The following is a 27,581-nucleotide window of genomic DNA, read 5'->3' on the forward strand; positions in this document are numbered from 1 at the left end:
GGACCCGATGATCTTAGAGGTCTTTTCCAACCTTAATGATTCTATGATTCTAGTCCACCCCCCCTGCCGTGGGCAGGGACATCTTTCAGTAGATCAGGTTGCTCAAGATGAAGTGGATCTTTTTGTTTGTATTCATGCATTCTAATATTTTTATAAAATGGCTTGGTAATTATGGTCAACTATAGCTATTTAAAAACTTACATATGCAATATAGCAATAGGTGTAGACAAATATTGTGACTGCTAATGTGGTATGAACCTTCTTGCCCTGGATGAAGTGGATCTTTTTGTTTGTATTCATGCATTCTAATATTTTTATAAAATGGCTTGGTAATTATGGTCAACTATAGCTATTTAAAAACTTACATATGCAATATAGCAATAGGTGTAGAGAAATATTGTGACTGCTAATGTGGTATGAACCTTCTTGCCCTGAGTGGCTTTTTTCCCCTAAAAAAATCCAGAGCTAAAACTGAAGATAAAATACTATTTAGCATGTCTTTGATAACTGTTCAGACAGTTCTGTATATTTCAGGACTTCAGTGTGACATATAATTTGATCCATTGGTGTACTCATACTTTTTTTCCAGAGTTTTCATGTCTTTTAGAAGTCTTTTTTTTTCCCTTTCAAATTATAGTGTCTTCTATGAAGACTGGTCTTTTATGATGGATGAAGAACGTTCTAGTATGATCCCTACGATGGCAGCTGGTCAGACTTTCTCTTAAATGCTACTGTTCTTGGAAAACTATTTCATTTTGGGATGTTATGTCTGTTTCTGGTTGCAAGGAGCTTCTCTAACATACTCTTTGCTTATGCGGAGAATGTGTGTCAGACGCACATTCAGGGTGAATAGTCAAGATGTTATGCCAATTTATGCTATGAATTGATGAACTGTTAAAACACTGGATCTGGCCTTCCTACAGTTGAACAGTCTTTCACATAACTGATGAAGAGTTAGAAAATTTAAGGTTAACTTTTTTTAAAAAGCTAGTGCAATTTAGAGAAAACAAAATGGGTTATCCTGACTAGAACAGAGCAATGATAGACTTTTATAGTAAGACCCAAATTTTAGGCAAATACATGGAAGGAGAATAAGAGTAAGGAGCGATAACAGATAACTTACTTTTCTAGAGTTTGACCGCAGAAGTGATGTACCTTTTACACCCCTTTTCTCAGATACATGGTCACATGCTTTGTTCTGCAAGACAGGATTCACAGGAGTTTTTGTTAATAGAATATAGGAACCAACAAATAAAGTTGCAGTGAAATGGGTTTAAATAAAAGGTTATAAATAAACGAGTTCACAGTACTTACTGCTTATTTAATGCGCAGCTGAACAGCCATCAAGATAAATTCAGAACTGATTGCATCAGCTTGAATATAATCTAAAAAAGACTGAATGGTACATGAAAGAATAAGAATTCATGCATGGAGAACTGTGGGAAATTTTGGGGGAAAAATGTTTTACATGTCATAGAACCTAAGGTTTAACAAAGCTATCTTCGTAACTTTTATATGAAGTATATAGTGGGTTTTTGGTCTTTTTTTCCCCTTTCTTTTATCTGAAGGTCTGAACTCCATTCTTTTTGCAATCAACATTGATAATAAGGATTTAAATGGGCAGAGTAAATGCACACCCACCGTGTCCGATTTGTTAAAGGAATCAACGCAAAATGTAACGTCATTATTGAAAGAATCCACTCAGGGTGTTAGCAGCCTTCTTAGAGAGATAACTGCATCATCTGCTGTCTCGATTCTGATAAAACCTGATCAAGACACTGACCCACTTCCTGTTCTGTCAAAGAATGTAAATGCTGGTAAGCATTTTTGCAATGTTAGTGTTACTCAGAAACTTATAAAATATTCAAGTGTGTTTAAATAACTTTCAATTAAATTTAATGCACTATTAGGGAACAAAAACCTTAAAAATAAGTGCACTACACATACAAACTAGTTGAGCATGAAATAAGAAGTATGAAATTTTTTAGTAGTACTGGTGTGAATACTGGATGATAAATGTGTATTTTAGCTTTCTTGTATCACTGTGAGAGGGAAGCTAAACTATCTTATTGGTAAAGTGCTTCGCCTGTGACCTGAATTTCAGTTTCTTATGAAAAAGATTATGCCTTGCAGTTTCTGATGTAATGATTTTTTATTTTTAATATGTTTTCTTTTGGCACTTTTTCAGTCAGAGCTACACTGCCATATATCTGTTGTTATATATCAGATAAAAAAAACCTAGCTTGTAATCTTCTTCAAGCAGCGCTCATGTTTACAGTCTGAATTCCTATATGAAGTAGGTCATTACCACAAATGCAAATTTACTCATACGCTCTTTTTACCTTTAAATATGTTAGTGTTGCAAAGTTTGTAGGATGTTAGTTACTAACAAAGATCAAAAGTCTTAAACTCTTATAATTTGAAATTAATCAAGCCAAATATGATATTCATTATACATTTTCAGTTCCAAAAATAGCAAAGGAATGTTTTATCATCTTTATTTCCAGAAGTTGAGCTGAAAGAATGTTTTGCTTTGTAAACATGCAAAACTGCAGGAAGATTCTGGGATTTATGTGTTTTTCAATTAAGAAACAAGGCTTGAGCTTAGGCTTTAAATTGTTCTAATTAATCAAGCCAAATATGATATTCATTATACATTTTCAGTTCCAAAAATAGCAAAGGAATGTTTTATCATCTTTATTTCCAGAAGTTGAGCTGAAAGAATGTTTTGCTTTGTAAACATGCAAAACTGCAGGAAGATTCTGGGATTTATGTGTTTTTCAATTAAGAAACAAGGCTTGAGCTTAGGCTTTAAATTGTTCTGGTTATGAGAAAAAGGAAAAAAACCCCACACGTGAATGCTATCTGGTAGGAATAGAAGTTGAGATAAAATCTATTTTTTATTGTCATTTAAAATAGACTTTGTCATAAAACATGGTTTTCAAAACAAACTTGTGGTAAAGCTTTTGTTGTTTAGCACTTTAAATGAGATTAAAATAGTAAGTGATACTTGACTTGCGATAACTTGTTAGTGTAGAATAGGCTTGCAAGATGAAATAACGGAATAATTGACCATATGCTGTACATTACAACACAACATACGTTATGTGGACAGTACATGTGTATACAGTAAATGTAATGTACAACTTACAATAAAATGTCACTTTAAAAAAAATGGGTTTGTTCAAATGCCATTATATGTTGAATGTTAGAGCAAGTCACGTGTTTTCATTAACGTCTATGTTCTTTGCTGGAATTCTATTTGCATCCAGAATGGGTTTTAACACCCTCTTACTCTTAAAAGTATTTTAATGTGTTTTGTGGATATATAACAGCTGGACTTGAATTAAACAAAACAGTTTAGTCCCAATGTGGGTTGTCTTGGTGAGTAAATTTCTGATATTTCTTAGAGTGCTTCAAGATCTTCGCAAGATCATTTAGCCTCATGTGCGCATCGGAATCAGTGAGAATAGGTAATAATTTAAAAATAAGTGCTGTCACAGCATAGATGTGGTGTAATCAGAGAGGATTTTGGTGTATTTCTAGACCAAGAGGTAATTAGTTGAAGGAGGGAGCAAGTTTATTTTCTTTTTCTGAAAACTGACTGCTCAATTTCCAGAATATAGACAAAACTAACTTTATTTGGTTGTAAGTTGCGGATTTTGTTTGTGTTGTGAGTTTGTTCTTTTTAATTTTTTCTCTCCAGAAGTGTTTCATGTTTTCTCTGTTGTCTAGACATACTCTGCAATATACACTAGCCATAATTCCGGGGACAAAGTGACGGGAAGACTAACTTTTTATTTTAAATTTCATTTTCTAAGTTTGTTGAACTTTTTTTCCAGTTCCAATTGTATACTGTTATGAATGCACCTCTAAAATATCTTCTAAAATCTGAATTATGTAAGGCATATAAAATAAAGATGGTAGTTAAAGATTTAAAAGCTCATGTGTATGGAAAGATAATGAAATGCCTTGTAGATCTAAGTGGTTTTTTTCTTTACTAAACTCATTTAGTACATGAGTTCTTTTAAGAAAAAAAACAAGTGTATTACATTGTTTCTCTTTTCTGAACTACGTAAACCTTTATGTTGCTACTAGATTTGAAATATAAAAAAGATCGAAAAAAGAAGAAGAGAGTGACAAATATTATCTCATTTGATGAAGAGGAAGATGAGCAAAATTTGGGGGATGCCACAAAGACTCTGATTACAGGAGAAAGTTCAGAGGAGAGTGTAGACAGATCTTCAGTTTTTGTATTACCCTCATTTGAAAGCACTCTTGGAAAAAATTTGAACGGGAATGAAAGTAACCATTCGTGGAAGAGCAATTCAGTATTCATGAATGGAGAGTACGAATACCAGAAACTAGATGTGAAGAGCATTGATGATGAAGATGCAGATGAGGATGAGCTATATGGGAAAATGTTAGGAAATAAAGGCACAGAAGGTGAAACTGAAGCTTCTGAAAAGTAAGTAATGTTGCAGGAGTCAGTGGTAAATTTTCCATGCTTCCCCCCTGCCTCCCCTTCCTTCATGGGTACTGGCAAATTTATGTAACTAACCAAACTATAGGTTTTCTCTTTCCCCTCCCCCCCTCTTCCCGTGATGGTATTTTGCTTCTAAGTTCCACTGAAAACTAAAATTTCGAGATTTCAGACTTGTTCTCCTTGAAGTTCTCAGTTGTTGAAATTGTTGCAAGATATAGCCAGGCTATAATTCTGGCCTATTTGAAGTTTCCTTATTCTTAGTATGATATCAGCTCTATTTTGGCTTCACAGTAAACCCACGTATTTTAAACAGAGTAAGCCTGTTATCATCAGAGTAGATAGTTAAACAAGACAAGACAAAACTGAGAGAAAAAGAATAATTTTATATACTAATATGCCCTCTTTATTTCTGACACAGAAATCCCTTTGGAGAAAAAGAGGCAAGCACTGCTTGTCTCATCTGCTTTGGAATGGTCTGATCTTTAATGAATTTATATATGTCTGAACCAAGAAATTGGCAGGCAGACTGAAATAAATTTTTCTTGCAGTGATATCTCTGAAAGAAATATAAGCATTGTGAGGATGAATATTGACTGTATAAGTAGGTTGTTTTGTTTGTTTGTTTTAAATCTAGGCCTCGTGAAATAGGCACATGCAATTCTCAGATATGCAGTTGGACTCCTCTGCAGGTCCTGAATGATGACTCGGATGTTCTATTTCCTGTCAGTGCCGTTGGCTCTTACTCCCAAACAGGTAAGCATTTTAATTTACTGAATTCCAGCAAATTTTATAACAGAATTTCTAACATGGGACAATGGTAAGAAGTAATGGGATTGTAAGGATGTGGGAGATACTGCACGACTGGGATGGGAGGTTCAATTAAAATTTATTCTAGATCTGAATCAGAGTTCTCCGTTTGAGTAGATACTTAGTTGAGGAGGATTTATCAATGTCAAAACAAACCAGAGTTTTGTTGGGATTAAGCTGTGGTCTTGTATGGTGTTTTATTAATGTTTAGGATGGTTGAATAGAAAGTATCCTTATTCGTTTTCTAGATGTCACTAAGCTGGAAGAAGCTGCAAGTGTGTTTGAGAACTTGGATTCAAATTAATCTTGACAGATTGGAGAAAGTATCAAATATTGGATGCAGTTCAATAGAAGCTGTTATCTGTTTATATACAGGATGAGGAATGATTGGCTAGGAAATACTTCTTCAGAAAAGGATATGGGAATCATAGAATCATAGAATGGTTTGGGTTGGAAGGGATCTTCAAAGATCATCTAGTCCAACCCCCCTGCCGTGGACAGGGACATCTTTCACTAGATCAGGTTGCCCAAAGTCCCGACCAACCTGACCTTGAATACTTCCAGTGATGGGGTATCCACAACTTCTCTGGGCAACCTGTTCCAGTGTCTCACCACCCTCATCTGAAAAAAAATTTCTTCCTTATATCCAATCTAAATCTACCCTCTTTCAGTTTAAAACCGTTGCCCCTTCTTCTGTCGCTGCAGGCCATGGTAAAAAGTCTCTCTCCATCTTTCTTATAAGCCCTCTTTATATATTGAAAGGCTGCAGTAAGGTTTCCCTGGAGCCTTCTCTTCTCCAGGCTGAACAACCCCAACTCTCTCAGCCTTTCTTCATAGGAGAGGTGTTCCATCCCCCTGATCATTTTTGTGGCCCTCCTCTGGACCCACTCTAACAGGTCCATGCCTTTCTTGTACTGTGGACCCCAGAGCTGGACGCAGTACTCCAGGTGGGGTCTCACAAAAGCGAAATAGAGGGGCAGAATCACCTCCCTCAATCTGCTTGCTATGCTTCATTTTATGCAGCCCAGGATAAGATTGGCTTTCTGGGCTGAGCACCAATTGCTGGCTGATACCTAATTTTTCATCCGCCAGTATCCTCAAGTCACTTTCTGCAGGAGACCCACTGTAGTGGGACACAGGCTGATAGTGAATTAGCAGTGCTGTGCTTCTGCAGTAAAAGCACACTTCATACAGACATGCATAAATGAAAGTGTCATTTGTAAATTTATGCCGAGTTGGCTCTGATGTGGCCTCAGCTGCAGTATTGTATGCAGTTTTGGGTACAGCACTTCAAGAATGATGTGGGACTATTTGGAGAAGATCTTGAAGCAAGCAATGAAAATGGTTAAAGGTATGGAAAAGAAGACCTGGTGCTTTTCCAGTATCTGTATTGGTACCAAAAACAAACAAAAAACTTCCGTCGTGCTGCCCCCCCCCCCCTCCGCCCCGTGAGTTAATATTTTGCTAGCTGTTTATAAAACATTGCTTTTATAAAACTTTGGATATGTATTCTCATTTGAGTGACCACTTAAAAACTTCTCAGTGGCATTCAAATAATGTTTTAATTGTAAAATAGTTCATTTTTTTTGCATATACATTATATGTGCCGAGAGTTTAAATGGACTGTTAATTGAAGGCCTGTGAAAAAGTGTAATTAACTTCTGTAAGTTCAGTGATAAAAGTGATGTGAATCGTAAAATAGTGCTGTACTGCCCTCTGCTGTATTTTAAGACATGTACCTCTTAAGAAATGCCAGTGGTTCAAAAAAAATAGAAAGTACATTTTCATTTTTTTTCTTGTGCTCCCACATTTTTCAATTTATGAAGGAATGGATTTAGAAAACATGATGTAGTTTGTGGCATAGTGTTCTCTTAAATTTTATACAGAAACTTAGAAAAAGTCCGTAGATTTTTAAGTGTTTGCTGACTGCAACAGATTGAAATCTGGAATAGAATCATAGAATAGTTTGGGTTGGAAGGGACCTCTAAAGGTCATCTAGTCCAACACCCCTGCCATGGGCAGAGACGTCTTCAACTACATCAGGTTGCTCAGAGCCCCGTCCAACCTGACCTGACCTTTCCAGGGATGGGGCATCCACCACCTCTCTGGGCAACCTGTGCCAGTGCTTCACCACCCTCAGTGTAAAAAGTTTCTTCCTTAGATCTAGTCTAAATCTGCCCCCCTTTAGTTTAAAGCCATTCCCCCTTGTCCTGTCGCAACAGGCCCTGCTAAAATGTTTGCCGACATCTTTTTTAGAAGCCCCCTTGAAGTACTGATAGGCTGCAATAAGGTCTCAGCCTTTCTTCATAGGAGAGATGTTCCGTCCCCCTGATCATTTTCATGGCCTTCTTCTGGACCCGCTCCAACAGGTCCGTGTCTTTCTTATGCTGAGGGCTCCAGAGCTGGACGCAGTGCTCCAGGTGGGGTCTCACCAGAGCAGAGTAGAGGGGCAGAACCAGTACCCCCGAGTCCTTCCTGGCAGGGCTGCTCTCAATCCCTTCATCCCCCAGCCTGTATTGATACTGGGGGTTGTCCCGACCCAGGTGCAGGACCTTGCACTTGGCCTTGTTGAACCTCATGAGTTCCTGTTCATGGGGGGGTATGTGGAATGGGAGCTTGCAGTTGAGCTGTGGGAGTTAGTAGTGAGTCAGATGTCACAAGGCATCAGGAGCTAGAGCTAGGGGTTTGTAGCTGAAATCAAAAGTCGGGAGACCAAGCCAAGACACAGTACTGGAGACAGATGACCAGAGAGGACAACAATAAGTGTAGCAGGGGCTTACTTTTATTAAGGAGATACCAAAGACCCTTGTTTCATCTTGCTTCATCTCAGAACTGTTTTGAAGACAATGCTCAGACTACTAGAGATGATCAACAACAGGCCCATTCAGATCTCTTCTGGCACAGTATACAGATATTTTCAGTTCTCCTGCCCTTCTTTGTCTTTGGTAAACCCTATGGTCCAGCATGCAAGCCAGAACAATACGGCATTGGGCTGGTGAAAGGAATCTTCATCAGTTATAGGAAACAGCAACACAGATTCTGCTGTCTGATTTCAACTTTCCATGCTGTCACTGGGCCCTTCTGAACAGTCCTAAACTGACAGAGTGTGCAGGCAGTCTTCACTAAAAGGTCCATCACGCAACCCAAATGTCAACCAGTTAGGGAGAGTGATACACATGAGTACGGTCACCCTCTCCTCAGCCGTAATGACAATTTGATGAGATTGACAGCTGCCTTAGGCAGTTGTTTGCTTGACTTTGGAAGTTACAATTTTGCTAGATGAATGATATCAGAGGGAACATGGGTTAGCTTTTTCTGAGGGCAGTTCAGCCCAATAACTGGCAAGCTTATTATTATTGTAACAACATTTTTGCTAAAACATGCTTAATGAGCTCTTGTAAAATATATAGTTTAGCCCGATATTTTGGTTTATAGGTCTTAATACAGATAAATAACAAGACATATATAGTTGAAATAGATTACAGCATAATCTATAGTGTTGTATGTTAATACTAGTGTTTTCAGTTTTAGTCTGTTGCAGTGCTTCAGGGATGTGTCAGGGCATATCATATCTCCATGTACCTAGAGATGAGAAAGCCTGAGTCAAAATTCAGTTGCTTGGAACAAAAATGGAGCATGCATTTTAGGAACTGAGCTTCAGTGAACTCTACAGCTTAAAAAATGAACTTTCTCCTCCATAGTCATTCTGACGTAACTCCAATTCCCATTAACTTTTTTCTAGAATTCCTGCTTTTTAAATTCTGTGCTATTTTAGCTCATGATTTTAGGATTGTTTTATGGTAACTTTGTAACCCTTACATAGTGAGATGCAGAAAACATCAATAAAATGTGATTTTTGTTTCTTTCCACCTGAACTACCTTAATGACAGGCCCAGCAATGCGTATATTTTGATCCTGACAGTTGTGGATCTGTGGACAGACGCGTATTGTTCATGCTTCTTAAAAACTATCTCGTCTGTCTGATTCCTGATGTTTGGTGCATAGGTATAAGGAGACAGAGAAAAGCCATGGTGCTCTGTTGGGAATGCATAAAGGACTGGTGTCTTTGCAAGGTTTCACGTACTGGGGACTAACCACAAATTCTTTTGCTGCAAGTCACAAACAGATTTGTAATGAGTATCAGATGCCATGTGGTGGTTAAACTCCTGGGGCTTGCAAAAATAACTTCAGTAAGAAGTCTCTTCATAGCTTTGTAACATTGTTATCAATGTAAAATGTACATCTAAATTATAATTTAGGAATTGTGCAATACTGATTTTCTTCTAAGCTGATGGCTGTGTTCCTAAGGGACTTTACAATCCTGCTGGCATTCAGGGTTAATGGGCAGAAGCCAACCTTGGAGAAAGAATTTAAAGTGTTTAAAAGCTTTAGTAAAGATGAGTATTTCTAGTTAAAAATGTAACTACCTTCCTTCTGGTTTTTATTTTATTTTATTTTTGAAGTACTATTAACTGAAGAAAGCTAATGCTTGTGCACTCTACTTTAGATAACTTGGAGAATGGAGAGGGGCATGAACATGTTCATGCGGTAGAACTCGTTCCAAGAAGATCTGATCTTCCTTACAGGTACATGTCAAATATGTTTTTCTTAAAAGAAAAAAACCTTCACCCTGTAGCTGCCAACTTACTATTACTATTACTACCTAATGCTACTCAGTACTAGAAAACAAATTGTTCATCAGGGTACTTTTGCAACTGTTTGGAAAGACAAACGCAAAAACCTACACTTCCCTTTTTGCATAGTTTCATATATTGAACTTTTCCTGGTTATCTCGAAGAAGTCACGTAGTCATGTCAAATAACAGGCAGACTTAGCCTCCTGGTTTTGAAAATAGGTTTTATGTTGTTTTTTATGTTATTTTTTTTTACTGTATTCTCCATGGCCTGTTGATTTGGATCTTTTTGTGTGTATTCTTAAATCAGACTCACAACAGATACATTAAAGGATAATTAAACATAAGTTGATTGAATATGGGTGAATATGATGACAATTCTAGTTTCTGGAATGCTGTTTTCTCAAGTTTTTAATTCAGGATTTTGTTTTCATTTATTGATGATATTGTGCTTTTATGACTAGAGTGGAAGTCAGTCCTCCAGCTCAAGTGAATACTTTAAGCAATATGTTGCCTTCAGCCACTGTGCCAGAATCCATGACAATTAGTAAGTACTTCCTTGATGTATCTAGAGTTAACTTTGAAAGTCCTATAACTCTTCATTTCTATTTTTATTTCAGTAAGATCTGTTTAGAGAGGCATATAGCACTTCATTTCTGATATGCTGGCCACATTAGAAATGACTGCTCTAAAATGATTTTTGAATTGGCAGATCCCAGGTTATGGTAGGATCATTGCAACTGGTAAGACATTAGCTTCTTTTTCCACAGAGAAGCTAATGTCATCCTTATACTAGATGTAGCTTGAGTAGTTAAATGAACAATAATGATTTAATTTGATTAACATCTTTAAATCTCTGCAAGCTCTGAAAACACTAATGGTTGGTTCTGATGTGAGCTTACTTATTGTGCCTGCTTTCAGTAATGCCTAGTTGGAAAAATCCCAGACAAGCCCGGAACTCTTTCTATATACGCTCAGTCTGTGGTTTTGATATGGAAATCTGCTCCAAACATAAATATGGGCTTTCATAAGCAAAAACTTTAGTTAAGATTAAGATGGAGGACAGTCATATTTTCAATGGTGTTAAGAGTTGAGCTGGACAGGATAAAATAGCCTTTGCTGTAGAAAGAGATTAGTAGAAGTGCAGGCAGTTTGTTTACCCCATCTTTAATCTTTTTTCTTCACACAAACTTGTAGAACAAAGACTTGGTTCTTAAACTGACTAGCTGTCTAAAAATGTAAGCCAGTATGGTTTTATTTTCTTCACTGTACAGAAAGTTTTGTAACTGAACTGGTGGATATGGCTTTGTTCCTAAAGCCTTGGGGTGTGTGTTTGTCTGTTTCTTTTTATAAATTTAAATATGTGCAAATTTTAAATTATGACATTTGGGAAGTTAAAAGTAATGCAGCCAAGATTCTTTTCTGAAATTGATTTATGAAATCATCAAAATGAATGAACCATTAAGATACTCTAATCTCATGTTCTAATGTCATGTTCAGTCAGTATCTGTGTCAACGTATGTTGAAGGAGGTAGACCATGCATTTTATCTGGGTACTGTTTCAGGCTCTGGCATGGATCTGCTGACTGAGCTTTACAAAGCTGAAAAATCCTTTCTTACAAAGTACTTTATGAAGTGGGAAACTAGTTTGAGACTTTTAAGTGGCATAACTGAAGGTGTAGATGGAGTTACTGTTCATAGTTACTGTGATACTTTGGTCACTGGATAGTCTCTGCTCATGTTATTACTACAATATCCTTTCGTTCTTACATTTTTATTTTATTTTTCAGTAATAGAATTTTAATGGGAAACTTTCTGGTTTTATTGCACTCTATTGTTTTGTAGGTGTATTAGGTACCAGTAGGGGCCGCAGTTGGTCTCCTTCAGTTGCTCAGTTAGTTCCTATGTGTAGTTAAGACAGCTATAAAATAGAAGGTAAAGCTTGAGATTTTCAATTCTTGATACTTAGCAATTTGTAAATGAAATGAACCACAGGATCAACAGAAGCATATACGCTATCATTAGTTTCCCATTTCAGAGAAGGTTTTGGTGGAAGGAAGCGGGGAAGCATGTCAAAACAGTCTATAAACCAGTAGAACACTTAGTAAATAATCTAATTATCATTATAATCAAAATTCATCTGACTAATACATAAGTTAACACCTTTATTATAGCTGATCCCAGATACCTTCAATAAAAATGCTTTTTTCAAGTTTGTTGTTATTGGTCGTAGATTCTCTGTACAGGAAGAATTTAGTGCTATGACAAAGCCAGACACTGAAGCTCTTTTTCTCTATTGCAATTAGCAGAAGAATTATTAAATGGTGAGGCTTATAGTTTGGTTGCATAGCAACTAATTCTAACACATCAGACAAGAAAAATGGAATGCAATAGTGCAGTGAGAAAAGCTGTGAGGTCTCCAGTGGCTGGATTTTTGTGCTTCTTACTTCTGAAGACAAAGCCTGAAATGAATTTTTTTTTCTTTTTTTAAATCTATTCTTTTCCTGCTTCCTTTCCAATTTACCAGTACAGCACTAACCTTTTCTCGGTTATTTTGCTATGCAGGCTAGAAAATTATGAGAAACTGTAATTTAAAATTTCTGCCATTTTGAACGATCTTTCTGAATTTGTCCCATGCATTTGTAAGGTATAGGTTAACTTAGCAGCAGGTACATCTCAAAAAAATACTAATACCGCTCCAGAGAAATACTAATCCATAGAGTTAGAGTTTCACTGTGTATGTTAGACATAATTTGAAAACTTGCCCTACTTTACAGATTGTTACGTCTTATAACCAATTTTATAAGGAATTCAGTCTGTCAGAAGTTTTATATTTATGCGCCTATTCCATTATGTCATTTTCCAGTTTTAAAAAATTGTATTTATCTTGTCATATTTGAATCACAGTCAACTTTATGTCTGCTTTAATTATTGTCATTGGAAGTTTATATTTTCAGCATTGTTTTACACCAGAAAAATCTGTTCCACCAGCACAAGTCTCCCTGTTTTGTTTTTGCAGTGGAGAAAAAGGAAGCTCCAAAACTTTCATTTTAGGATGCTACTTGTGTCCTTCTTTACAAGGTTCTTTGATTATAGTGCTATTTTTAGTAAATAATTGGGAACTTAGTTTTTCCACTATAATTTTTCTCAGTTTTTAAAGTTGGGCTTAACCACAAAGGTTAGCAAAGGTTGTAGCATTGTACATTATTCCATATCGATGATCTTAGAGGTCTTTTCCAACCTTAATGATTCTATGATTATTCCATATTTTTTCATATATTCTTGAGGAAGCCCCCAGTTTTTCATGATCACTGAAGAACTTCACTGAATAATCAAACCTACATATTATATTTTTATCCTGGCTGTGTAAGTAAATAAGGTGTATGTTTTTGTACTTTCTTTGTCCTCTAAATAGCTTCTGACCTGTTCTGTAACTTGGTTGCCGCCGGTTAGTGACAGGTACTAAATTCTTGTGACTTCTCCGAAAGCACAGCTGTGGAAAGAGGGTGTATAAATTTCATCACTGAGAAAAAAGCTGCAGTTCATCTTATGGACTTTTTTTGGTCAGGACCCTTCTATAAAGTAGAAGGCCAACACTGTATTGTCTGATTTGTTTCCTACTAAAATTTGCCCGATTAATAGTGACATGACAGGATAATATTTACAAGATTTTGGAGCACTAAATAAAGCCTTAATAGCCAATGTTCATGCAGGCAGCTTAGGGAGCATGTCTTTAAAGGTCAGACTTCTGATTTAAGATGGAAGTTTTGTTTGTCTCTGAAAATATCTGTGTAAATTTGCACTCGGGAAAATAAAAAAAATCATTCCTGTAGACTGCTCCCAGCCCACCCTGATATTCTATCTGCAGGATTGCAGAGGAGTGCTGCATGACCTTGTGTACACTGAGAGATGATTTCACTTACAGCTCATTCTTCATAACAGGTGATTGCAAATCATACTTATCCAATCTTTGGCTAAACAGCAGAAGAGTTATGAAACTTATGACTTTTCTGGAGGTTGCTGGGAAGTTGACAGGTGTTTCTTAAAGCATGGCACTTTTTATATATTTCATGCTCTGAATGTGATCTTATAAAAGCTTTATAGAAGCTCGATTTTGCATGTAGTATGCAAGTGAATTAAAAAATGTTTTAGAGCAAATACTTGCTTTCAACAAATAAAAGATAATTTTTGGTGTTTTAAAAAGTGAGGGTTAATATGAAAAATTTAATTAGCACATGCCTTGATTTTTGTTATCTTCTTTTACTGATAAGGAAAGACCTGGTTTGGAATTACTGGTTTGCACATGGGAATCCTTTTTTTTAAGAAGTTGTTGCAAAAATATCTCTTAAGATTACATAATTTGAAAGACCTCACTAGTTATCTTATTATATCTGTCTTTATGAAACTCTGATTATCACTTGAATTTTAAATATGTTGGTGTTGAAAGCTGATCCTTAATAACAGTAGTGTATCTCTTTCCATTAATGTTACTTTACAGAATATAAATGACATATCAAGCACAAAGCAGTTCAGAAGTAGGATGTAAACTCTAACATCAAACAGTTTTCTGAAGTGGGTATACTTGGCCATCCTCCCACTGTTTTATTTAAAAAAAATACAGAATATATGACATATCAAGCACAAAGCAGTTCAGAAGTAGGATGTAAACTCTAACATCAAACAGTTTTCTCAAGTGGGTATACTTGGCCATCCTCCCACTGTTTTATTTAAAAAAAAAAAAAAAAAAATTTCTCTAACCCACGCAGTGAATGAGAATAAGTCTGCTGAAAAAATTAGGTTATGATCATACACTGATCTCAGAGGCAAGCATAACACACAGACAAAAGCTTATGAACTGTGGCTGTTCCGGCAGATTTGAAGTGAACCTGCTGCAGTGTATGATACTGGATTTACTTTGTTTGCATTCAGCTGACTGTTCTGACATGCTGCTAAAATTTTTCAAGAAGCATAAGTGAGAGTAAGAAATTACGATTTTTGAAAGTTTTGAATGTTATGCGTGAATTAAATAGAATGGTGTCCTTTTAGTTCTATTCAGTTACTTGCATCAAAAGATCATGAAATTAAAGTTTCTGATTTTCACAGAATCTTGCTTTCATGCTCTGCTTACTTATGTGTGTGTTGGAGAGGGGAGTGAGAGAAGATGGGATTTCAACTCTCTACTCATGCAAAAGATTCTGGGTGGAATAAGGGAAAGAAGATTAAGTTATTAGGCAAGTTAAGGTTACAATTTGAGTAGGCTGGTAAAATTGGAAAAATTGAGACAATTTATAGCAGCTTCACTGTTTAAATGTTAATAAGTCAGTACACATTTAAACAGACTGAGTATGAATGCAGGCAATTATTGTAGAGTAGTCACCCCAGCATAAGTGCAGAACCAGCACTGCAATAACTTGTCTGAGTAGCAACGGCTTTAATTTATTCAGAGTCAGAGAAATAATAGCAACTAACTCAGATTGTGCATTATCATATTTTAATGACACTCTTGAAATATTTAAAATTACATTGGCTTGATGCTTTCTTGAGGAGGATTCTCAATTCAACTATATAGTTGAAGATCTTTATTTTGTTGTAGAGTGTTACTGTACTGAAAGCTTACTATGGATGTTTTTGGCTTGTGTTGTACACTTGTACAAGGCTTGAACACTTACTGGATTATTCTATTTTCCTCATCCTTAGAACAATTTTTTATTTCACAGGTAGGCTGACGGATTGTGGTCCATTATCACAACACTGTGTATTATTTCTTTCAGGACTGTTGCAACCCACCATTTTCCACTGCCAAAAAACCCCACCAACAAACCACAGAAAAACCCAAACAAAAAACCCTCAAAACCCCTAACCTTTCCAATCTGCCCTCAAAGTGTCAGTGTCTCATCATGACCAAAAGAATACTAAGTGTGTTGAGTTTCATGATCACCAAGTTTGATGTTTTATAGCTAAATATAATACTTAAATCTCGGAATGTAGGGTTTGGTGGGGTTCCACCCCACTCCACCCCCAAATAAATGCTAGTCAGTAGAAGCTATTATAGACCATCTTTCGAAAAATAGTCGTGAAAATAATGGAGCACAGCATATTTTGTCATATATAATCTTTCCATTAAATTGCAGTAGTTACCTGTCACTTCAATGCAATATGAACTTTACTCTTGCCAAAAAGGGTATTCCACTTTTTATTCCTCATCCTTATTGACTAAAAAGGTGTTCTGTTCTGCCCTGACTGCTTTCTGCTATGTGCCTTATGCCAGCAACTGTATTAAACTCAACAGTAAGATCACTTGGCAACTGCTTGTCTGAAAAGTAGCCCAGCAGAAAAAAAAAAAACAAAACAAAACCAATTTTGAGCTGGATCAGTTCCTGCTAGGACACTGTGTGTGTATAAACACCAGTACCAGAACAAGGGAGGTGGTAGCCATGATGGGTAAGGCAAGCTGGAATGTCCTTTTTGCTGAAAGCACAGCCTTAGGAGGACTGATTAAAGTAGCCATGTAATCACAGCTTTGGTTTTGAATGCAAGTAATATTATCGAAGGAGAAAGCAGAAGTGTGCAGATCTTTTTTTTTTTTTTTTTTTATGTGTGTTAGTATTTAATACCCACAAATTTCACTTTTGGCTCTTCTACAAGATTTTTTTTTTTTTTTTTGATAGCTGTATAGAGAACTCATTTAAAGATGCTAAGTTACTGTAGAAAAATAATTATTATTTCTGTACTGAATTAATGGAGTGCAAAATCCTTCTTAATGACCTACTGAAATGTTTCTTGCTAATGTCAATTAGTTCTCAAGCTGTAATGTGGAATGGGTAGGAAAATAATTGTCAACTTTCTCCATGGCCAAAGAAGCAGAAATGTTTTGGAAAAAATCTAGCATGAAGAAATTGGATTGGCTGATTTCAAGCAATATGAGACCCCTGCTGAATCCTGCAAGGGGGGTTTACCAGCAGATTACCAGTGCCAGACTGGAATTGTGGTGTCTGCACTGACTGATACATTTGATTGATATAGTAAAAACTTCCATGTTTTGTCCACTACTAGAGTTTGGCAGGCTTAATCTGGTCCACAGGACAATGTTAAGGTTTTTTTGAACTGGCAAAAATTTCTGTAACTATAGAAAATATTAAGAAATATATGGGTAAATAGGTGAACTGAATGTAAAGGGGGAAAAAAATTGTTGAATAGCTTTGCTTACTTGAAGAAATTACGTAATACCAGTTCTGTTAGTGTGTTTTCAGTAAAAGCACAAAATTTTGCTGACATCTGCTTTGAATCCTTGCAGAACAGAATTGGCTGATTTATTATATATAAACGTAGGAGCATTTCATTTAACTGTTTTAATATAATTGTGTCCCTGCAGAAGCTCTCATAAAATTATTGGTTAACATACATGAAATTGTTAATGAAATTTTTAAAAAAATCTAGTTTAGGACATATATCCATCCTGATGTATTCAAATCTTTGAAGACCTGTTGTATTTCTTGTATTCATGCAAGATCTGGAAGTCAGAATCTGTTTTAGATTAGATGATTAAGTCCTAATATTTTTCTGTAAATTTATAGTAAATAGTAATAGTACAGCTGTACAGTTATATGGTAAAACCTTTATAATAGCAGAAGGACCCCAGGTGAGGCAGCGCTTTGAGCTGACACTTTTCTGTATGGTATTCAGCTACTCTGGTATCAGTGTTAAACCTAACCCTAAAGAAGTCTTCAAAAATTCCAAACTGCAGCGCTTTGAGCTGACACTTTTCTGTATGGTATTCAGCTACTCTGGTATCAGTGTTAAACCTAACCCTAAAGAAGTCTTCAAAAATTCTAAAATTCTGTCATAACTTTTTTTTTAAAATTTTTATTCTTGATGTAATGACAGAAAATATTTTTTAAGGTATTTATAGGAAATAAAAAGGTTTTTATAGGAAATTACAAGATGCAGAAATCCCATCGTCTTTAAGACAGTCTTTAAGACTGCGCTTGACAAGAAATGCCATGAAGAAGCAATGACATTCTCTCTACTCTGGTCTCACTGTAATAGTTATATTTCCTGTGCCAGAATTTATAGCAAGGAAAACAAACAATTTGAAGAAGTTAAACAAGTAACAGTGTTTCTCATTAATATGCATGTAGTGAAAAGGTGCATTGTCCCATACGTCTGTGACTAAAGCAAAACAGCTGCAGCCACAGGCAAACTTGTAAACATTTGTATTAAAGCCAGATGCAGACTAATTTGATTTGATCAATACTTCTGATACTGTGTTAAATAATACCATTTTTGAAAGACTGCTCAAATGAGTGATGAGATTAAGAGCATTTTTATGTGCTTTGCTGAATAGCAAATGATGTTGGCATCATCTTAAGTGTGTTGCTGAATTAGTGCCACTATGTACATGACTTTTAGATCTGAAATGAGCAAAAATACACACAGAAATTAATCTTTTTTGTCCCTTCTCTTTAGATGAACTTCGTCAAGCTATTGTGGCCATGATGAATAGAAAGGATGAACTGGAAGAACAGAATAGGTAGTTTTCTTTTTCTAGTCAAGAAGCACTATAATTTAAAAAAATTTGTTCTTTAATACAAGCTGTCCTTTGTGTAAAGCTATGCATAATCTTTGTGTAATCTTTTTGATGTGTATATTATTTTTCTGTGAAAGGTAAGCTTAATACTTCAATATTCAAATGTTGATACTGAAGAATAATGTTTGCGGGTCAACTTTTCCCTTTGAACTCGAATCACATATAACTCTTTCTTCTTGGGAGCTTTTGCCAGTTGTAGTTTTTTCAAAACCAAAACTTATAGCCAAAAGATTCTTAAGATCTCTTAAGATAGCTTTCCAAATGAGTATAAGTTTGTCCTTATACAAATATTCAGAAAATTTCCTTTTTTCCCCTTCTGGTGCAGAAGTGATGTAGGATAGCTAACAATGGTGCGCTGAAAGTGGCTGGCATTTGTGAGTGTCTTTATGTTCAATTGGGGCAAAATGATGATGTAAATGTAAAAATGATAAGTTACTTATTTAAAATGCTATTAAACCTACTTTGTATTTATTTAGTCTATTGGAACACATCATTAGATGAATGAAAATACAAAAGTATTCAAGACATACTGTTGTTATGCTGTAGTAGGGCTATTTTGGTAATTGACATTTTTCTATAGCTATTTTAATTTTTTTTTTTTAAACGTCGAGAATACCAACTGATCCCATTTTCCTGCCTCTTATCCTCCCCACTCCCATAATTGCAAGTTACTGCCCCATTCAGCTTTGCGGTTTTTTTGGCAGAAGGACCAGGATGCTTTGGGTTTTACCATTATGCATCATGCTGACCTTTGCTATCTCATCAAAGGTTTTACACAGAGGTCTGTGGCAGTGCTCTCAGTAGAGACAAGATCCCCACCTCTCTCCTGCTCTTGCTAGTAAATATATTGCTTATAGATTATTCCTGAGGTGTATGGACTTACACTGAAGCACTGAAACCAGATTATAAGCTGTTTTCTATAATAAATTCTTTCTGCGTGGTGGTACAGTAGATACCATAATAGGTTGTGCTTTGGGCATGTTGATGAGATTGTAATACAAATTAATAGTAAGCACTTACAACTGTTTTGATTGGGTTCTTTTTCCTTTGTATAATCAAATCAGGTGAATTTATTACATTGAATAATGAAATTTTAGGGTGACATTAATGGTATCATTCAGGCAACCTACTCTGTGATTCGTAGAGTATCTTCTAATTACTAGGTAGAGTTTGCAGTGTTCTAACAGAGGCTGCTGACTTCTTCCAGATCTCTGAGAAATCTGCTTGATGGAGAGATGGAGCATTCTGCAGTGCTAAGGCAGGAAATGGACAACTGGAGAAGGAAAGTAGCAGAACAGGAAGAGCGACATGCCATGAAAGTCCAAGCCTTGGCACGGTAAGAAGTGCTGAAAGTATCATAAAAAGTAACAGTAGTGGAACAAGGGAATAAAAAATTCTGCATACAAGAAAAAATAATTTTCAAGTAGTTTAGTTTTCAGAGGAACATAAGTGATTTAGGACTAAAAATCCCATGGACTTCAGTTGAATTTAAGCTGAAAAAAGCCTTTTGGCTTCCAAAAAGCCTTTGGAAGATTTTCTGTCAAATTTAATGGGTTTGTGTTTTTTGTTTTGTTAGGTGTTAACAGTAAGTGAGAGTTTAAAGTATTAATAAAACCACCGTTACTTTGTTAGGTGTAAGTGAGAGTTTAAAGTATTAATAAAACATAAAACCCAGCTCCAGAGGAATTAGATAATGAGACTAGATACAAAGGAATACATGTACGTGTAAGGTAAATATAAGAAGACTTTTCTCTCTTCATATATCTGTTTTGTCCAGTTCTACCCCCCTTCCCTTTTTTCTTTTTTTAATTCATTTCTATTTTACTTGATATTTGGGGGTTTCTTGGTATAGCTGTGTGCCCAGTCTGGAACAAATTACAATATCAAGGTCCTGGGGTTTTTCCTTCTATTGGATATATGATATTCTTAATGTTGTTGAAGTACCTAGCACTGTCTGCAAACAGTATTTTCCAAACCTCAAATCTGATACAGCTTTTAAATATAAGGGGGCGGGGAGGGGAACAGAAACACCGTGTCAATGTTTATTGTGAACAGACTGATGTTGCTGTCCTAGAATAATGAAACGCTCATTTTAGTAGTGGAAATGGCTGCTTTGGTGCATGCGTAAAACATAGTTTTTTTCAAAAATACAGAAGCTAGATTGTTGGGATTCTAGGTCAGACCTGGAGCCAGTGAGGACTTGTTTTGGAGACTATTTCATTTTAATATTTCTCTACAGTATTTCCTCAGGTAGATGTCTTATATAGTTCCACTCTGAGATTAGTATGGGGACCCCTCTCCTCCCAGCAAGTTCTTACTTCAGTCAGTAGAAATTGTGCCGAGTGGTCCTAGTGTCATTTAAATTGAGTCGGAATATTTTTGTCTTTATTGCTTTCAGTTATATAGAATATGTCAGTGACAACTGCTGCTGACACAGATACCCTTCCGTATGTACCCTTGTGTGTGTAAGCAGTAAAGAATGGATTATCCATCCTCTTCAGTGACATTTCCATCTGGTCTGTCTTCCTTATATCTGATTATTTAAGCATGACTTTGTTTTCCTTAGGCTGATTTTTTTTTTCTTGTCCTGTTGTCAGGTTTTCATGGCTGACCACTTTATCAACCACTCTATCAAAAGCAACAGTTGTCGCCACACAGTATCAACTACCAATTTCTGAAGTGGTGCAACTGCTTCCCCCTAGCTCAAGGAAGGTCAGCTGGAACAGGTTGCTCGGGACTATTTCCAGTCAGGTTTTGAATATCTCCACAGATGGAGACTCCACAGCCCCTCTGGGCAATGTTTTTGGCAGTGACCCATTGGCAAGGCTCTTCCTAATGTGGTGCAAGATGCTCTTGTTGGCTTTCCTTGCTGCGAAGGGGGCATTGCTGGCTTGTGGTCAGCTTGTTGTCCACCAGGACTCCCGGATCCTTTTCTGCAGAGGTGCTTTCCAGTCCCCAGCATGTATGAGTGCCTAGGGCTATTCCTCCCCATATGCAGGACTTTGCATTTCCCCTTGTTGAACTTCAAGGGATTTGTCCGAGTCCAATTCTCCAGCCTGCCCAGGTCCCTCTGAATGGCAGCACAACCATCCAGTGTATCAGCTGCTCCCCAGTTTTGTATTGTCTGTGAACTTGCTGAGGGTGCACTCTGTCCCAGCATCCAGGTCATTGACGAAGGTGTTAAACAACATTGGCCCCAAGTAGGACTTGCCTCCAGTTTGACTTTGTGCCACAGCTATGCTGAAAGAAAAGAATTTTAACCCTCCCCTTGTCTAAATGTGATTTAGCTTAAGAAAGACTTTTGAAGGTAAATGCAGCTGTAATAGTGTGATTTTCTTCTTACAATTCTAAACAAGTGCTAGAGTAACCTATGATGCCTAAGATCTTGGGGATGATTCACATGTATAGTAAACAACAAACCTATCCCAAATGTTAAATAAGATTAGTAATCTGTGCCTTATCACAGAGAGAAGTGTTTGTTTTCTGCATGTGCAGGCAGGGTGCTTAGTGGCAATTGTGAAGTACCACAGCTGAAATTCCTATAAGGTTTTTATTGCATAGCAGAACTAGTATCTGAAAATGATAAATATAAAGCTTTCTTTAAAAAAAAAAAAAAAGTATTTAGAACGTTACTAATTCTGCTTCTGATGACACATCAAACAGAACTACTAACTTTGAGGGAGGGAGCGATATGCATAAGTGGGTTTGACATTCATGTGATGTAGGGCAATTGAGACAATGCAAATAGTTCATCATTTAATATTCACGTTTCAGGTTATAGGAATTGTATATTCATATTTCTTTGACTCACTTCCCCCACAGTTTTAGAATTTGCAGTGACATATGGGTGAATCAGATATTTGTCATGCACATACCTTTTTAAAGAATAGATAAGGAGCTTTTATAACAAGATCTAAAGAGATGCTCGCTTAGACTAACTTGTTATTTTTGAACAAGTTTGTTTCATTTCTCTTATTGCTACGGAGACTGGGTATGTTGTGTTGATTGTTCTTCTCAAAGTCAGTTTACCTTGTCACGTGATAAAAACAGTGTTGGGGGCTGCTTAGGTACAACAAATTCTTGTGCCACTGGTTATTTTGGACTTTGGATGCATTTCTTCAATGATTCATTGCAACTCACTTTCTAGCATGTAAGAAACTTTGCATATAGGTATTTTGGAATATAGGTTTTTCTTCTAAATTCTTTCGTTGGTTCACTTTGTACACTGTAGGTGATGCTGCTGCAATAGTAAGAGTAGTACATTTTTTTTAATAAATAACTTTTTAAACCAGGAATTTGGGCAAGCTGAATAATTTGAAGAATTTGAAATAACAAAAATTTTGGAAATGCTTTGTAAGTGCTGCATGATACGCTAGGTGAGTGAGAGGATACTAAGTTTCAGATATTTTGTAATAGTGAAATCTCACTGTTAACCTTGAAAACAATTGGTCACATGAATAGAGTAGAAAAACTTCCTCAATTGTAATATTCTGAACATCTTAAGACAAGGAAAATCATTCAGTAACAATCTGACTATTGTAATTTGATGAACTATTATGCTTCGGATTATGAGAGCTGATATTTATGTGTGTCCCTAAAGCTCTTGTGAAGAATCTGACGTAAGTATCTTCCTCAAGGCTTTGAGAACACAAATTTCAGTGACACATCAGTCAGTGTTGAAATTATTACTTCTGGATATCTCAAAAATTGATTCATTCAGCTGGTCTCCTAGACTCTCCGAAGAGTCTCTGGTCTCCTAGACAAAATGCTAGCTTACTTAGAGAAATTTTCTTGAGTTTCCTAAGTTCTCTTTGAAAAATGGAAAAATTCTTAGGTCATTTTAGTTTCAAGTAGTGGTAATCTCATTCTTCCATGTGAAGTATTTGAATAGCTCTTTCATACAGTTATGATATTGTTTCAAAAGGAGCAGTCTCAGCATTCAACCTGTTTCCTAGCCTTTGGATGGAATAGACTAAATAGACTCCCTAATATAATTTTGTAAACTGTTTTTTTGTTGTTTTCCTTTTTTTTTTTTTTTTTTCCCTTCCCCTTGTCAATGAGCCTGTCTCAAATTGCATGGACGTATTGTGCCAGTGGCTTCTTGGCAATGCTAAAGTTTTTAAATTGAGATTCTTTTTTCTGTATGGAATACTATTACATCCCTTTGTGAGGCAAAGAAATTTATTGAAGTTGACTGTGAAATTGGATAATCTCAGATTGCATATTCTTAGAGTATTCAGAAATGTTGGGGAAAAGCATTTTACAAAGGACAGGCTTTGTAGCAAGAAAAGCAGATAGAAAGAGAAGATGATAATGCACTGTGTAGGGAAATGGGGGATGAGAATTTGACTATACTTTATCTTACACTTTTATGTACCTTCTGTTTACTGTACATTCTGTAACCTAATCTGCCTCCTCTTATCTAGCGTATGTGTTATTTAAGCCACATTGCTTTTGGATTTGGCCTTTTATATTAATCTGGTTTACAACGCTTCATTCAGAGCCGTAGTGCTCCAGTGATGGGTGAAATAATGTGTTGTGCATCTTGAAATGATTGCATCACTTACCTTAAGCAGCTTCTTAGAGACAGGAAAAAATATCTCTTGTCTCTGCTTGTGAAAACTAATTTGAATATTCCTATATTAAATGATTTTTTTTTTTCCTGCTTAGTTGGTGACATGTCACAAGTTACAAAAACATTTTATAAAAAGAGTGAGATACGTTATTTCATAAGATAAACAACTTCCTCATATTTCTTATCCACAAAGCCATTTTTTTGCCTTTTCAGGTGTGATATCAATGCTAAGATAGAGCCCTTTCATAATTTAGGTTTGAACACAGTCTGTGTTGTGAAGCTATCATGAGAATAGTTTTCAGTTTATCATGCATATGGTGTTTGTCTTTCATGACAAGCAGTTAAGTTTATCGCATTATTCCTCGTTACAGTATTTTCAGAGATTGGTTTTATACTATAATCTCATTATATTGTATATGGTTCAACTTCCACTTCTTTGAGTAATGGTTCTCATTTTTCTTATTTCATTTAGGGTATATATGATTACAATTAATTGTGATCTTGCACCTCCTAATAGGAGGATCATAGGATAATTCAGGTTGGAAGACATCTCTGGAAGTCATCTAGCCCAACCTCTGTATATAGATTCTACATATTCTTGCAGTACACTGTTTATGTCAATTAATGCTCAAGATTCATGCATAATTTTTTATTATTTGGAGATTTGGTACCTTTATAGTGTTTTCTAAAACACTAAGGTTTTTTATCAAGACATAGACATCTGTTGGATTTTGTGTGGGTTTTTTGTTTGGTTTGGTTTGGGGTTTTTTTGTTTGTTTTGATTTTTTTTGGTAAGCCTGAATTTAGAAATAAGACACATTTTAGGAGTAAGCTCCACAGAAAGCTTTTTTATTATTTGGAGATTTGGTACCTTTATAGTGTTTTCTAAAACACTAAGGTTTTTTATCAAGACATAGACATCTGTTGGATTTTGTGTGGGTTTTTTGTTTGGTTTGGTTTGGGGTTTTTTTGTTTGTTTTGATTTTTTTTGGTAAGCCTGAATTTAGAAATAAGACACATTTTAGGAGTAAGCTCCACAGAAAGCACTTGTTCGTATCTGATGTTTGTGCCAGAAACTTAATTACAGTATTTTTCAGGCCACTATAGTTGAGATATATGAGAAACTACTCTTTTTCAAATTCTTTTGTTACTATGCTCATTTTACAGAAGCCCTAGAGAAATTTTTGTATCTTTTTCAAGAAGCAGTTGTGTGGTGGTGGTTTGTGTTTTTTTTTTTTTTTTTTCCTGTTAAGGTATAGGAAAGTAAGTCCTATAAGGCCTCTTCCTCTGCAACAAAAATCGTAACTTAAAGGCATATTGTTCTTTAATCTTTTAATACAATTTTTGGAAGTCAGATTTTATAAAAGAGTTTCTTACTGGTATTAATTTGTATTAACAGCCAGAAATCTTATTTTGATGAACATAAGATGCACCTAATTTGACTTGCATGGTAGACCTTAACTGTGCTTGGTGTATATATACATGCCTCAATAAGCATAACACTCTGTCACAGAAACTTTGTGGACATTACTGGAAAATAACCCAACTTCCTTCAACTCCCCTTGTTCCCCCATAATGATAGTTTTTAAAAGGGATGCTATAGCACAAGGGAGGCGGGGGAGATTTCACCTGCGGGGCCTTGGTCCTTCTCCAAGAATACAGCAGAAGTCCCAGCAGGGGGGCTGATCTACTGCTGTGTTCCATATGAATAGCATCTCTCTTCCACGCTTTCCTCCCTTTGATGTGAGAACATGCTGCTTGTTATCCTGTTACATTCATCCTCTCGGTATGAGAGTCCTTAGGGAACAGTTGCTACTTTTCCTGGCATGAATTAACTTGTTGGTGAGGATATGCATTTATCAGTAATATTACATGCTGTCTTTTCATTTATTATATACATAAAAGTCAGGTATATGTTTCCCAAAATGCGAACTTGTTCTATGCTGCTAAAAAAAAATTATCATTCTTACAGTAGTTTTGATTTTCTTTAGGCAGTGTTTCTTTAAATGCTAATTTTTAAATAATAAAATTGAGAGGAAGTGTAATTATTTTTGCTTCAAAATTAGGCAGGGAATTAAAGGTATTTGACAACTTACATTTATTATATAATTCATCATTTCTTGTCATTCCAGATAGTTTTCCAAAAAAGATAATAAATAAGCAGATTTGTTGTTGCTAAGGTGTTCCGTGGCTGTGTAGCATTCATGAATATTTAAAGAAAATTTCACTAAAACAATATTTTGTTTCTGTAGTAGTATGATCAATGTCACTAAATATTGCCATTGAAAAGTAAATCCTTTACTATTAATGTTTTATTTCATAGCTTTGGCAGAAAGGATACCGTACACTAGTAATGCCAGTCACCTATTGGTGTATAAACAAGCCCTGACCATATGCATGTTCTTGAAAGAAATTTACTGAATGTTTTTCCTTTCTTTGACTTTGGTTTCAGTACAGGAGTTTAGTAGGATGCTTAAGATTTTTCCTATAATTTGTGAATACATACAGTGGTTTCTGGTGAATTTTCAAGTATGTCTGAGAATAGAAATTCTTTCAATTTTAGGGATTTTATGAGGTGGTATCTTCCATTTTAGAGAACTGATAGAAGTTACTCATGTATCACCATTTAAGGTTTTGACGCTTACATTCCTATTCTCTTTGCATCAGTTGTTGTTATGCAGTTGTTGTTATGTACTGATTCATTACCATAATTAGTATTGTATTTTTCCTCTGGTTTTAAGCAAAGACATTGTTAATGGCTGAGAGTGGATACACATAATTTTGTAATATTGTGATTTATCTTCAGGAAAAGTACTAAAGCAAAAAGCTAACCACAGAGTTTAGTTACCTCTTAAGGAATTTCACTGGATGAAAGTGCTATAGAATAAAATATACTCTGCTAAAAAAGGTTGATCCTTACTGTATTAGCTTGTAAATAAAGTGTTTATTGGAACGTGGAAATACCTTTATCTGGTTTTCTTTGGAGAATAGTCACAGAGCTATGGAGAAACTCATACAGTCGCTTGAAAAAGCTTCAGATGGAATAAAATTTATCCTGCTGTTATAGATGTGTGGCATTTAGAAGTTGCTGTATTTAAATGTGTTTGTATTTCTCTAGTCATGCTTTTGGAGAGATTTTGGAGATAAATGTGCTCTGCTCTATCAGAAACTAACTTTGTCTTAAGGAAAAAAAAGTGGGGAAATGCATATGTTTTTTTCTTTGTCTTGAAGACATAAAGCTTCAAAGATGTTCTGCTAATCTGCTTCTTGTATGTACCCAAATAATAATAAATCATAAAGAGACCTGGGGAGGAGTTAAATTCTGGTTTCATAGGATGCTTTAAATCCTTTTTTTTTTGTGTGTGTGTGATTGCATTTCAAACCTTAGTATTTTTTTCAATGTAGCTCTTAATGTGCAGTTTCCTAGTTTTATAATCAATCAAGGAAAAGTATGTCTTGTATCATTGTTCTGCATGAGTAATCACCAGTGGTA

General features: G+C 35.8%; 1 protein-coding gene across 1 annotated transcript in view; it reads left to right on the plus strand.

Annotated features, from left to right (window-relative positions):
* Positions 1 to 27,581, plus strand: part of SNX29 (sorting nexin 29) — a gene marked incomplete at its 5' end in the record, with an annotated part of 136,770 nt that overhangs the window by 17,175 nt on the left and 92,014 nt on the right. The window contains 8 exons of the mRNA XM_009281701.1: positions 638 to 708; positions 1,569 to 1,817; positions 4,099 to 4,468; positions 5,121 to 5,239; positions 9,801 to 9,879; positions 10,391 to 10,473; positions 18,393 to 18,456; positions 19,721 to 19,849. Coding sequence (XP_009279976.1) covers positions 638 to 708; positions 1,569 to 1,817; positions 4,099 to 4,468; positions 5,121 to 5,239; positions 9,801 to 9,879; positions 10,391 to 10,473; positions 18,393 to 18,456; positions 19,721 to 19,849 — 1,164 coding nt within the window. The remainder of the gene's footprint in view (positions 1 to 637; positions 709 to 1,568; positions 1,818 to 4,098; positions 4,469 to 5,120; positions 5,240 to 9,800; positions 9,880 to 10,390; positions 10,474 to 18,392; positions 18,457 to 19,720; positions 19,850 to 27,581) is intronic.

This window comes from Aptenodytes forsteri, unplaced genomic scaffold (assembly GCF_000699145.1).
Source record: "Aptenodytes forsteri isolate BGI_AS27 unplaced genomic scaffold, ASM69914v1 Scaffold84, whole genome shotgun sequence".
NCBI classification, from domain to species: Eukaryota; Metazoa; Chordata; class Aves; order Sphenisciformes; family Spheniscidae; genus Aptenodytes; species Aptenodytes forsteri.